We start from the raw sequence: 15,578 nt of genomic DNA on the forward strand, positions 1-15,578 counted from the left end.
GAGATTGATGCAATCCAACGGATATTGCAATTGGAGAATATCTTGATTGAATCGAAATAAATTGACATCGTGAATCATGACGTAATGTTTCTTCCAATTTACACGCCATCGTTTTGTATGCATGCTAATGGTTATACTATTATAAAAACGAAAGGGTTGATTTAGAATAATGGAAATTTTATGAAAATGTCTTTGTGTGTGTGCTCTGTGTGAACGAAAAGTTATTTTGTTCAAATAGTTAGTCATTTATATTCCTCGTATAATATACATATATTACATTTAAATTAATTCAATAAAATATAATGTCTCAAATGCAGGTTGAGAGTGACAGGGTTGAAGAAAATAATTTAATGTAAGCGGTTTTTAACATGGGTCAAGTCAATGCGTGGGAGTGGGCATAATTCACAATATCCCGTTGTTATTCCGAGGGTAACAAAGCTGATGTTTGGTAGCCAACGTCGCGTGACGGCTGTGTCAGTTATTTACCTTGCGTCCCGGCATACCCACGTACGATCTTGCACCAAGGCACGATATAAATTGCGAACGTAATTTGTGATTTGTGGGCAATCCATTGCCGTTTTTGTGTGACGCGTGTGATTTGTTCAGTGAGAGTGGTTCAATGAGTGAGGTGCAAATGTTGATAACGAAGTACACGGCGATACTCCTGGAGAGCGCGAGGAGTGTGGAGGCGCGGAACACCGCCCTGTCGAGATCAACCGATGGTGACTGGTCGTCCTTAGAGCGCGCTGCCCACACTCGGCGTCCGTGGAGGCGAAGGACTCTTGCTTATAGGTACTTGATTTAAAGCTGAATTAATCTAAAACTGCATAGAAAGTGAAGTCTCGTGATCATTGATACTGATCTTTATAATGAAATTTTTTACTTTTAATCTAATATTTTAATGATTTACATTACATTCTTATTTTTTAAACATTATGTGTTCATGGTATAAATTATAATTTGTTGCTGATGTTAAATTTATTAGGTACTATTTTTTTTTGTCTGTAGGTATAGTAACTTAGTAAGTATTAACAATGTAAAGTAAATCTATAATAATTGGTATAAATGAGGAACATTTAGTATGAAATGAATACCTATGATATGAATATAATCGCTCTTATTTCCACATAAAAGTAGGCCACTTATGCCTTTATTATTGACTGTGTGTTATGTGTATGCAATACGCGTCAATGATAGTCTATAATTACCTATTTGCCAATGTATCAATTGCCAATTCAGATAGATTTTATCCGTTCTCTAGCTCTTATGATTATACAACATCTGGTTTGCGAAACGGCTTCATCTAGACTCACCTTCAATATTACATTTTAACCTATATAAGTCAAGCTGACCTTGATTTTAAGTAAATAAATAAATATCGATTATTTCCTCTTACGTGTGTTCTAATAACACTGTTCCGCTATGAATATTCATTGATAGAAAACATGGTAATATGCCGGTGTACTAATTATTTATCAAATGTTCTTGTTTACTAAGGTAATCTATGTATGAGCTTGTATGAGTAATTACTTATATGTAATATGTACAATCATGATTAACATTTCTTTCAAAAATAGGGTAAAGAATAACACCGAGGAGGAATTCATGCTACATTTTCGATAATAGGTATAAACGTAGCAGTTACTCTATAAATATTCTTCTCCTACTTATATTTGGAATGTTTCAGTTGAGGTTAAAAATATTTTTATATTTATTTCCAATTTCCCAAAATCACAGAAACATAACAAATTTTACCAATAAAACTTTGCATAGTTTACAAACTTCCATAGAACATGCGAAAGATTTTATTTCAAACTTCATTTATTCAATACTGAGGTAAAAACACGTTTTAATAAATTACACTTGAGTAAAATCGCAAGTTTATCAGACATTAATCTTGTCATACAAGAGGGCGCAGATAAATCTAGCTATTTTAAACCTGTAACATGCTTAAGAATGATATTACCATAAAGAGTAGGTCGCTTAAATAATCATGTAACTGTTCAGACCAGGAAACTAGACGTTGAGTAAGAAATGGGATTTATATAGACAAATCTCTCTCAGTTATAAAATACTTACTTGATAGTTATTACAGACGCTGTTGATCTGTTGTAAAGCCATATTCCATGACCCTTCATTTAAAGAATACTGAAAGAGGGATTCTTCAAATAATCCTTTTTAATTTATACTAAACGGTATACTAGCAATTAAATTTCTAATAGTAATCGCTGTCTGCATATAAGCTATCGCATTACCGAAATAAACCATCTCCCCAATGTCAAAGCGTGATTCAACGAATCCGACAGTCTCCTTCCGCCTCTGAGCAAAACGACTTCAACTCGCAAATAACATTAGTTATTCAATGAATGCATGAGCATTAAAGGGTAGTAAATGGTCGAGCCGTATTACGAGAATTGCATTTTTATTAGCTCCAATTGCATTGAGCCGCTCCGCTTGCCACGAGGCGAGTCGTGAGTGATTTTGAAACCGCTTCTCCAATTTATTATATTGAATTACGTTGAGATTCAATCTTCTTTGTACGCTGTCCATCTTGTTGGGAATTTTGTGTCATGCGGCTATCGAATTCATGCTCGCACTCACATTTATTGATTACGAATTGCTAAATGTGTTTCAAACTCCGTAATTGATGACTTATGATGACTGAAAAAGGAAAAGTAACAAAAAGATAAACATTCTAAAGTATCTAAACATTATAAATATATACCTATTACCTACATATCGGGTAAGAAAATATCGAAAAACTAAAAATATCTCTATTTTCTTCTACAATACCCGGCTTCGTAGGCGAAAGAGAGCTTTTTATCGCTTGTCGCAGCTAAGATTGTAGTAGCATCGTGTAAGAGCCGACGATTATGTATAGAGGCCGCTTGAATTTATTTTCTATCGTGTTTGTATTTCGTGATAATTCGTAAGAAATTTGTTTTAATTATAAGAATTATTAATAACAGACATAATATTTTTATTATCCCTGAAAAATGTGTCAACACTTGTATATCAAACGATTATACTTTAAATATGCATTATGTATCATTTTCATAATTTTTTTTCAATGATAATGGACTTCCAGTACTTACTACAAATATCTATTTTCTCTACCATGCACATCAATGACTCAAGAAGTAGGTCTCCAGGTATCTATTACCATAAATCTTTCCTCATTATTCACACGCATGCGTCCGCCATTTTATTTTTTAGTAAAAAAAACGAAATTCACCGGCTACTGCGAAGTCAATTATCCAGTGCACCAAGCCGTAATAAAAGAGGGTCGTCACCATTACGCGTTCTTTTTAAATCCAGTCATATTTTTTTAAATCACCTATTGTATGAATCACACGAAGCAGGATATATGGTTTCGCTTATGGTTTTAAAATACAGTGTTTAAAAAAATCGCGAAATGCCGGCCGGGGGTTGACTGGGTAGATGTGTTTCACTGTTAATAATCCTAACAATAAGAATAAAATAAATGAACTAATACAATGCAGCTTTAACAAACTTCTTACTATAAATATTTAAATGAATTTAGTAAAAAAAAAACTTTACAATTGAAGCTGGCGAAAAAAGCTTTATCTTCTTATTTTAGTAACAAATTAAGTAACTTTTATTTCATACCAAACAAAGCCTGTATGTAAAAATATCAATACACATAACAGTATTTTCAGATAAGCATATTAATTAGGGATGTAACGATACATGATTTTGCCGATACGATACCGATACCGATATTTGTAGTAATGTATCGGCGATACCGATACCGATACCGATATCGATGGCTTGGTAGAAAAATAAATAGTGAATTATGCATAAAAAGTTACCAACATTTAACAGAGACAACTGTTAATCGTATTCTTTTAAATAAAAATGCCAAATCAAAAAACAACAAAACCATTTATTTTAGCATTATTATTTTACGAAGTCAGTTAAACTTTAAGTAATACACATACAATCAGTACCTAATAAAAAATTACTATTGGTAGAGTTTTTTCAGAAAACAAAGTGCGCACGCGCGGGCGGCCTCCCGCATCGTTCATTGGGCGCGGGTTTTTGAATTATTTGATATCAAAAAAATTGGTTTTTTGTAAAGTAGGTTTACGATTGAGATGTTTACGTGATAACATAATGCAGTGGCAGCGCTCGAGATGAAACGGGAGATCGGTCCGTCTCTCTCTCGTTATACCTGCGATCGCGCTCGTGAGGTTTTGGTGTGACACAAGCTTATGAACATGTCACCCGACTAAAACGATTTTAAAAACGTTATCACGTTAAAAATTAAAAAAATTCAAAATTATTTATTTCTTTCCTTTACATAAACAAATTTGTGATTGGAACACTCCTAGTAAGCAAATAAAATGCTTGTGTCAGGAGGTTCCGCTCTTCCTTAACACTATTACAGAAACAGAAATAAAACAATATGAATGAATACAATGCAAAAACATAAAAGAAAAAAAAGAATTTAATAAAAAAATATCGGTATCGGTTGATTTATTATCGGCGATACCGATATATCGGCTTGCCGATATATCGGCCGATATATCGGTATCTGTATCGGTATCGTTACATCCCTAATATTAATAATAATTGTTATCTTTTCATCGGCCAGTTATAATCGTAATAAACGTCATAATATATTACAGAGATACGATATTGTGCTTTCGCAAGATTACATCTGCGATCGAAGCCTATATATACTCAAGAGATTATTCCGCGATTAAATTTAAAGGACGGTATATTGTTATATACATAATTTAATGCGTTATTCTCGTGTTATTGCAGTATTGCATGTTCATTTGTCGATATGCGAAATGCAATTTAATGGCATTTTGTTTATAGCATTGTAACTTGGTAGTTAATGAACGTAAACAATGAATAAATGGGTATGAAATCAATTTTACGTGGAATATAAGATGGAACTGCAATAAATAATTCTTATACAATCCCTTTAAAATTTATTTTTATATAAAAAAAACACATTTATAGGTTCTACCCCTTACAATAAGGTTTGTCAGGAATAGCAACTAATTCACATTTTTTTAATGTTTTCAGGCCGTAAGAAATAGGTAGGCATTACCTTTCTATGTGCTTGTTATTCATTCTTCTTATAATTACTGCGAATTGTCCTAAAGCGACCCTCTATTCACAGTATCACTTAGTATTCCTTGACAGTACTCAAAACGCATTGTACTGGATAATGATTGCAATCACGATATCCTAAAAATCTTTACCGTTATACCTTATTGTAACACAAGTAGCAAATAAAACGAACGGTAACTCTGTTTATCGCAAAACTTCGCTTTGAACTTAAATCGTGTCAGAAACCCTAATTTGTAAATATGTTATCGTTATCGACGTTTGCAAAATTTTTGCTGATAATTTCTGTTTTGAACCAGTTAATGTATTTTTTTTTGTATACTGTTTAAGCTGTGATTTTCCGTACAGGACAATGATATACATAATATTTAAGTTAGGTCAAACAGCAAATAGTACGTAATAATACACGAGGAATGAAAAGAGAATTTCCTACTCACATGTTATTGTGAACAATATCAACAACGGGTAAGCAGCTTTATTTACCGAATTATTATCCACTCAATTTTACGAAAGCTCAACTAGTCTTTGTCAATATGATATTAAATGACATGTACACCTGGGTATTATGCTAGTAAATTTGTTTTCATAAACGTGTCTGACAGACTTACAAACAGAAACACAAACCTTATCCATTGGATCGAATTTAAACTACAAATTATAATATTTGAAAGTTGTTAGCAAGGATACAATATTGACAAGATGTAGATATGAAATAAACCTGTATTTTGATACATTTTTAATGAAAATTGAACTGTAAAAAATCAGTACATTCTAAATTCCTTACTTACAAAGTTTGTTTTTAAGTGTAATTTGCCATCAACCATATTTTTGATAAAGATTTAACGAAAATGTACAAATTATTAATAGAGCAATATACAACTATTTGTAAGTAATTTTCCTTTTAAAAAATTACGTGATACTTTTTTCAGTTTCGGTACAAACTTCAACCATTTTTCAAAACTTCTTTGATAATTCTTCAAGCTTGATATGGACTCGTGTTGAGCCTTCTAGTCCTAGGGTATTTTTTACACATAAACAATTTTCAAACTACAGAACAATGGTTAAGTTTAAAGCGGTCCATTAAAACTTACGAAACTCTTGGGTGTAGGTTTCTCTTTACATAGTTTTCTCAATACTTGTTTCAAAGTAAATATACAAATAGTTAGATAATTTGGAAAATCCAAAAGTGCACGCCTCATAATTTTTTTTAATAATGATTTATTAATTATTATTTTTGTTTATTTAATAACAATTAAACCACATTGAATCAGACCCTGAAAAATGAAAGGGATCTATTCCTGAGCATACTCAAGCGTAAGAGAAAAAAAAGACTCGATTAGTAAAGTATTTCGGTCGCTATCGTGTTAACAAGAAAAAGGATCCGCACATACAGACACACGGACGTCCAAGACAGAACTTTTTTAAACTGTTTTTTAACTAGTTTAAATAACAAAAATGACATCCAAAATATCATGAATGTTAAAAATAGTGTTTTTTCTTAATATGTGTGTGTATGTATTATCTTACAAGTGCAATGTTTGATACATAAAGACATTTTAAGTTTGAAAAATCAGATGTTTTGCGCGAAGTGACAGTAGTACCCACCTCAACGCTTCGCTTATGAGGCGTGCAATTGTATCTTATCTACAATGTAATTTGTTTGTTTATTCATTGAAACATAATTTAGTTTTATTTAAAAGTTTAAGTAAGTATATCAAAATAGAAAATTTCAATGTTTTTTATTGGTAGGTAGAGCAACAAAGCTCTTGCTCTTCAAAGTACACTTTAAAAATACATCCCATGTATTGATGATGATTTAATTAATATATTATATCCATATATAATATTACACTTTTACTTATTTTGTATACTTACTTACTAAAAAACCGAAATTTGCTACCAATTACACAAAACTCTTTTAAATTTTCGCTGTGGCATCCATTTCTAAAACAAATCCAAATGTTAAATTGAAAACCTTGCTATTTCGGGGAAGTCTGTTAAAATACAAAAATACAGTGAAGTCGCAATGTACCTATTTGCTAGAAAGTTACTTCCTCTTCTCTTACAAACATACAGTAAAAACGACGAACATGTGCCTTCGTAGGAAATGAATTTCCCTTTGCTGTACGTTGATATAGGTTAATCAAGTTTTATATTTGTAAAACCAGTTGCTATAGGCTAACTAATATAGAGTTAAATATGTATATGTAGTTAAAATAGTGTAATCGGTGTCACGGCTATTGAAGTAAACTTTGAAAATCAATACTTATTTAAAAGCTATCGTTAATCGTATTAGCTCTATAATTTCATATTTGTCTCAAAAACTTACTGGGAAAATTCATAAAGTAAAGAATAAAAAAGTTTTTACATTGTACATGGAAGATATTCCTATCGTGGTTCGTCGTATCGTATGCTTTTTGTCGTTGTATCAATAAAGGGAAAACAATCAAGCTTTTGTTTCATAGGGCTTTTGAGTAAGGATGATTTTTTGATAAGTAGCAATTCATATCTATGATCTCATATTATAAAAATGTCAATTTTTTGTTTGTGGTCGTTTGTTGGTTTATTCCGGCAATTCTCAGGATAATTTGACTGAGGTTTTTGGTCATATTTTTGAAAAGGCAAACATTTCCAATTTCATGTTAATTGGACAGTTTGAAACTTTGACACGATATTTTTATACAACCCGTTATTTTCACACATACAATATTGTGGTTCGCCGTTCGCTGTAAATTTATTGCAAAGAAAGCTTTGTATTTGTGATAAAGTCAAATCCTCATAAAGCAATAAACAGAATCGTACAATATTCTCAATCGTAACAGCAAATATTTGGATCGGTTCCATAGCTCGTTCAATTTGTAAATGTTTTGATATTTACATAAACGTCACTCGATATTTCTAAACGGCGATTTATTTGTTTCAATCTTATTTGCTTTTTAAGTTGTTTGGATTGAGTACACCCATTGAGTGTGATATGAAAAGCAGAATGCAATTTATTTATGTAAAGTAGTTCATGTTTTTAAAGGATATCAAATTAAATAAACGATTGTCTTCATCAATGTAAAATAATACAATTTGTAAAGCCATAATTGTAATAGTTTAGGTAGGTATGTGAATTATTTCCAATTTTGTTACTAACTCTACCTATTGATAAAATATTTAAAAAGATTAAAACTATTGTTTCATTAATTTATCAATTCAACTTATCATACATGGTAATTATTTGTTTTCGTGATATAACTGAAGGAATACCGTAAAGTACAGTACAATAATTATAGTACTAGTGACATGGAACCTAATTAGCGCCAGTCTAATTTTAAATTAAATATCCGATACTAAAACAAAACTATTATCATTACGGTTTAATAGGTAAGCAAATATACCGGGGAGATGCACTCGCCGCCAAATATTTGCTTTCATAATAAACATCGGTATACATTGCGGTTATACTAGTGTGGGGTAATGCGGTATGCGTCGAGGAATTTATATTACAAATGCACTTTGCACTTTGCATTATATATTTATATTATATGAATAGTATTATTTGTCTGGTATAAAATAATAGTCGATGGTTAGCAGTTGCATTTCATATTGGGTTACAATCATTTTTCTAGTATATTTTCTAGTATGTTCGGTTGCAAAGATAGTGTCTCAACTTGATATACTGAAGTCCTAAATATAAAAGCTTTTCTGTTGTATATCGAATAATATTGATACCATTATGCTAACGTAATTACTTATAATGTGGTATTTACTTATAATAATATGCCATTTCAATCATTTGTTATTTTGATATACAATTTTTAACTTCTAAAATCTAGACTCGAGTTAGAGTTAAGTTTCCACATAAATATTTTTTACATTCATTACGGAGTTTTTCATACATTAGATGCTAGTACATTATACAATAAAGTTTTTACGATTATAGCTTTTTAGATGAGGTTTAATACATAACTGCACCAAGCAATAAGACGTGGTGCAAGCAACACCCACGCTGTTCATTAAATTATACTTCTGATTACGAAACTGCTGGAAATGGTAATTTTAATTACTGGCTAGGCGTCAGGTCTACTGTATTTAATGAATAATGATACAATTTGTTACTCAGAGATAAATAAAGACTGAAGTCGGTGGATTTTTTTTCTATAGAAATGTAGCGCTAAATAATATGAATTAGTATTCAGCTATTATCAGTAACTACATAGGTACGTAAAAGTCTTTAAAATCAAAACTTTTTTTCATGATGAGCAAGAAAAACAAGAACGCAGTAGGGAAGTACTTAGTACATTAATTAATGGATGTACTTATTTAAAACGGATCTTAAAAAAAATCTTTAAGAACTGAGATATTATTATTTTTTAGTCAAAGCTTGAAACATTCATTGTTTTATAATTAGCATCATTAAATTTATGGGATTTTTTAATATAGTAAAAGCTAAACAACCCGACTTTATATCTTTCAACTATTTATATTAATATACAAAATTTATACTGACGTATGCAAATATGAGTACTAAAACAGCTAAATTAACTGAATATTAACTACAATACTATGCAGTCTCAAAGACAAATTAACAGACACAGGTATTTCAGTTCTCGTCTATAAATTTACCTTCGACTAACGTTTACTATGCAGTTGTCATATAAATGTGTTATGAATACTAAGTGCCTAGGTATTTAATTAAGGGCTGTAGAGAAGCGTACCTTTGTTATCTCTATCATGATAATATAGCTAATAGTTTTAAAGTAATTATTGTTACATTGTTTTAGTAAAAGTATTGAAGAAAATTATGTATCCAAATATTTTTTAACAAAATGGATTAAAGGTAGATACCTACTACGCATCTTGATTAAAATGCTAATAAGTTGTTAATCTTACGCGCAGCTTTTTAAAGATTTTTTATAAAGAAATGCATTTCACATAGGTTTTACTGACTTTGAAGCATAAATAAAGTTCACAGAACTAACATTTCCTTAACCTTATTTTACATTTATACCACGACTCTAATATGATAATGAAAATAAATAATAAGGACCTATAATGTTTTTCTAAGCTTCATAGAAATAACAATAATAAACTATTACATTAATCTTTAAACGGTTAATGAAGTCGGTGCGGCGCCAAGGGACTCGTGGCCAGCTTACCTGTCTGAAGTTGTTGAAGTTGATTGTCTAAATAATTGGATTGTTGTGAATAGTTGTGCCCTAGGGCGTGACAGACTAGCACTTAGTCTGTTTACGGACTAGATGTGCTTAGTGTAATAAATTAAGAAATACACGGGCAGAATTGTTTCCTTGTTACCGATGCAAGTTCAGAACAGAAGGAATAGAGTTGGGAATAAGAACTTTGTGTCTTTAATTTTTATGCAGTAAGTGCATTTTTTAAACTCATTAAAGATGGCACCCAAGTAAAACCTCTATCTACTCATTGCATTTATTGATCGAAGGCTTAAGCTAAATTTCACATTTAATAAGTACTTTATATCTAAATAGAAATCATATTCATACACAAACATGCAGCCGAATCCATTCAGAACCAGAAAATTCATACCCCCAATAAAAACAAAAGAAATATAAGAATTTTATTGCGTTCCAAAATACGTACACAGCATACGTCTCATTAAAATGGCACACTCTGTCTCATTAGCGGCCACTTGTCGACTCGACTGCCACCTAATGAACATTTCCTCAATGGCGCTACTTGGGTCAAAGTTGAATTAGTACTTTCTAGAAATACTGATGACTAGTTTTTGCTCATTTGGGGCAGCTTTTTTATATTGAGTACTCTTTTAAATAACTTCTCAAAGTTCAAGTAGCGAATTATAATTATCATAGCTAACCCAGCGGTCCATATAGGTATTGCTTTCTTCAATGCCATTTTTATGGCCAATTTCAAACTTTTAAACAATTAAAAAGTGAAGCTGTCCATGCTTCCTCTTCTTCTTTCTTCTTCTTTCTTCTTCCTTTCTAATTCTTATCTATTCGGTTTCACTAACTAAAGTCTATTCTTCTTTATTTACTGCTTTATTTTATTACATTAAAATAAGTACTTATGTCTAAAATTTGTTGCCCGGAATAAAGAATTGCAGCTTTTCTCAAACAAGGTTCAGTTTGAAACATCTTTATTGAATCCCAATAAGATTAAGCTTTATTAAATACTAAAGAAAAATAAAATCGTTGTTTAGAATACAATTTTATACGATAAATTTTAGTTGATATTCGTTCAAGAATCAGCGCTTTTGTGAAGAAAGTTTCTAAAGTTATTTCAGGCAGGTGCTCTGAAGGCCAAGTTCGACTAATTTCGCTATATAACTCACGAACAGTTTTGCATATTTGACTTTTAATAATTCTAGGAAAGGAAATTAATAATGGCTATTGATAAAGTTTGATCAAAATTGTCTCTTTCCTAAGGGGCAATTGAATATGCAATATGCGTCGATAAATACAATATTTCGTTTTACAGGCATGAATTTATGAATTTGTAATCGTAATCTTAATACTATTATAAAGGCGAAAGTTTGTATGGATGTTTGTTACTCTTTCATGTAAAAACTACTGAACCGATTACAATAAAATTTAGCACACATATAGAGGGTAACTTGGATTAACACATAGGATAGGTTTTATCCCGGAAATCCCACGGGAACGGGAACTATGCGGGTTTTCCTTTGAAAACGCGGGCGAAGCCGCGGGCGGAAATCCAGTAAATTACATAATATATCAATGTTATAACATTAAAATCGAACTTAGTTTAAATTAAATTACGGAAATCATTACCTATTTATAGTTATTGAAAAGCTTACAATTATTTTTTTTATTCATAAACTTAACTGCAGAAAAGGTGCACTGCATGAGTCTGAATTATTGATTTTTCTGTACGAATTGTGTGTCTATGTGTCTGTTTGCCTGTTCAAAATTAATGTGGCCCTATGTTTGATAAAACAGCCAGTAAATAAAAATGTTTAATGATATTCCAGGCTACCATATGGATCAGCAACACTTATTCTAACCACAATGACACATTTCTAAACGCATTTGATACATCTAAAAGCGATTGTCAATTCGTGTTAATGAGAACTGATTAATTTCAATTAAAAGCAATGCTACAACGGAATTGGGTCGTGATTTATCTAAACGCCACTCAGAGCCAGTGAAGTTGATTGATTGTGAATAGGCTCTTTAAGGGACTTCTTGAATCTAGGACATCGTCTGCAATTTGAAGACTAAATTTATAACCGAGAAACGAAACCCGTATATCTATCGTTTACTAGAAATATCTTCTTTTAAGGACATAAAGCTATATATTATGTAAGAGATTTACTATATTGATTTGGGTAAATGGTATTTTTATATGTAGATAATTTTTATATGTGTAAGATTATCGACAGTTCAAGAGTGGATTCCTTTTCATCAAATTTTAACAACCTACCTACACTAACTTCTTTAAAAAGTGGCGGCATCTTAATAAAATATTGAATATAAAGAATATTGGCTTATAACTTTATACGCCAAGAGACTTTAAAAGCTAAGACAATATTTTCTCAACCTTTATTCATAAAAGCTTTTAACGACACGTCTATTTACGTATATTTGATCATTATTATTTATTAAACAGCCTTTCTTAGTAATAAATATATAGTTATTACCTTTTTGTTATGTTTAAATATAAGGGAAAACCAAACTCGTATTAGAAATGATCGCAAAGCTCCAATAAACTATGTTATTTTTACTGCAAATACCCAGACAACTTTCATAATATGAGTCTAAAATGCTTATTCGAGATGTGAATACTATTCACACGAATCCAACGAAGGAGTGTTGGGACAAATATTTGTTTCAATTAGACGTCTCGGCTCTCCGACCCAAGTCAAACAAATGATGATCAGTGTATTGAGACTTTGAGAGTGACACGCACTATTCTACGAAGTGTGTGTTAAATATAATTAGATAAATATGTACATACATAGATGGTGCTAATAAATAGTTTCACATTTTATTAACATTTATTTAAACTGGTTAAAACTGCTATATTTTAGTGTTTAGTTTACGTATTAAAATTAAAGTATTATACGAACAATAATAAATTGAATTATTCTGGTTTCTTATTTACAGATACGAATAGTTTTTACTTTATTTCTAGTACAACGGATGACGAAAGGCCTAAAATAAACTAAACTGCCTAATTAAGTGTATTAATAAACTCAATTCCCATGTTATATCATCACTTGTAAACAACTAACCCACTGTATACGGTCTACATAAAATAAAAGTAACGTATTCCTAGAATCAACCGACACAATTGTAAATATTGTATGAAAAATTAAATGCGGCACAGGACCGAAAGCCGGACGCGAAGATAAGGGTGCAATTTTCTTTCGTCTGACTTCTTTCTGATCGTTATTATTTTTCCGTCTACCAACTACCGTCGCGTCCCCTTGACAACCCGTGACCAGCCTCCGACAGCTTTAATTAAACGCGCCTTAAGACTTTAATAGCTTTTTAAGAATTTTTTTCTTAACGCCTACAATTTAAATACCTAACTCGATTAAAGTCTGGAAAGTTCTGAAACATTCATACCAAATGTAAGATGTTAAACACTCGAATAATATTTATAAGTCACGTATGTTTCGTATTATAGTGGTTACTTATGCCTGAATATTTTGAAAATGTTTTAGTTTACTTTCATACTTTGCATCATAATTCATAATTTTAATTAGGTATTATAAGTTATAACTTATACATATAGGTATACAGCGTGTACAGCGTGGTAGAGCGCGTTTTGGATTTATCTTATTTTTAAATATACTTTATTTTTGCGACTTTATTGAAAATAAAATATAAAATATTTTAGCCATTATAAATATTATTCTCGATAATAGCCACTACTGTTATTAATTTTGCGACGCCTGACACCCATTATTTTCCTGCATAGGATGCGCGTCGTTGCTATGAATAGAATGACAGGCGATTCATATTGATGTATCGACGGCGTCTAATGAAAAGTTGTAAGCTTCATTTTAGTTTCTAATTTCTATATTCTAATTGGATTTTTGTAATGATTAAACATTTCTACCTTTGTTGCAGGTAAATTGATTCTCCTGACATTTGGTTGTGAAGTAAACACAGGTATTTATTTTAAAGGTGCCTAGCTAATTACTGTATTTACGTCAACGTTTTCTTACTCTTTATGATTATTCATACAACATTTTAATTTTAAAATTATCAACTCTACAATTATTCTTAAACAAGATTAAGACATTCAACCCTTAATTGTATGGTCTAAGCTAATGATACTCTATCATATAAATTCCAAGCCAGTCCAAGCAAAATTAGTATTTCATGCGAAGGGGTTACGTTCTATTCTAGTTTCTGTAAATTAAAATGTAAGATGTCTCGGGAACACGTAGTTTGTTAATGAATTCACTCTCAGGTAACAAAGGATCCATTTAGTAGGTACTATTGAATAAGCGAATATTCTAAGGACGCTTCACTACGTTCTCGTGGTAATAAAATTAACCAATTTAAATAAAGTGACTGTCTGGGAAGGAAATCTGTTTCAAGTTCATTTTCAATCAAGAAATATTGTGAATGTAAGTACGAACTAGTTACTACAAAATATTTTTAAACTAAAAGTTATTAAGTTTATGCTCTAACAGTAGAGTGCTCTCATAGGTAGGTACTTGAAATATTTTTATATTTTTTGAAATGTTTACTATGTATTACGTTTATATCATAATTTTAATAAGATTGGGCTACTGGTATAAAAATATGGTCCGACTTAATGCTACATTAGTCACATATGGAGTGCTTTTACATTGCATATAAAATTCACATGAAACCTTTATTGGAATGAGTGGTACTGAAACGTGTAAGAGCAATGTAATTTGGATCGTTCAACTAAAAGGTTTATTTTATTTTTATCCGATATTCAGTAAAACATTGAAGAATATCTAATATTTAATTTTAATAACACATTATGTATTAAATATTAAGAACATATTATGTTTATTAATATCAATAGCGTTTAGAAGAATTTAATTCTACTTTTTTGATTAGTAATTGTACCCTTTGTACATGGGCAAATTATTCGTAATCGCACTTTGCTAATACAATTTCATAAGGAACAATATATTAAAATAATTCAGGATATCTACATATATTTTATTGATATCCATTATTTTAAATAATTAAATACGAATATTTTGCTTATACTTTTAAAAAGACTAACAATCAACTATTGTCATTGGCACTACACAAGTATATTCTAGAACAATTCTAAATAGACTCTACTTGTTTCAATAAATTATTTCAATTACAACAGAAAACATCTAATCTGTTGGAAATTAATAAAATCGTTAATTATATAAAGGTTCATTAACGACCAATACGTGCTCAAATAATATTATTGGTACTTAAAATTAATAAACTTCCGAGGGGTGTAATGTTAGGACCTACTTAATTTAATTTATATTC

At 30.7% G+C, this 15,578-nt stretch overlaps 1 protein-coding gene across 7 annotated transcripts in view; it reads left to right on the top strand.

Moving 5' to 3' along the window:
• The window catches only part of LOC149907131 (protein sprint-like), a 171,735-nt gene that overhangs the window by 57,349 nt on the left and 98,808 nt on the right, over positions 1 to 15,578 (top strand). For 2 of the 7 annotated variants that reach the window (XM_090103507.1, XM_090103510.1), the window contains exon 2: positions 453 to 792. The exons of 1 other annotated variant lie outside the window; for it this stretch is intronic. In XM_090103507.1, coding sequence (XP_089959633.1) covers positions 620 to 792 — 173 coding nt within the window. In that variant the 5' untranslated portion in view covers positions 453 to 619. Of the gene's footprint in view, positions 1 to 317; positions 793 to 15,578 lie in introns of all 7 variants that reach the window. 4 more of the 7 variants (XM_090103506.1, XM_090103511.1, XM_090103509.1 and 1 more) reach the window with 4 other exon arrangements.

The sequence above is a fragment of the Colias eurytheme genome, chromosome 7, assembly GCF_061535395.1.
Source record: "Colias eurytheme isolate Ceu_HAF_F1 chromosome 7, ilColEury1 Martin Lab GWU primary, whole genome shotgun sequence".
Taxonomy (NCBI): Eukaryota; Metazoa; Arthropoda; class Insecta; order Lepidoptera; family Pieridae; genus Colias; species Colias eurytheme.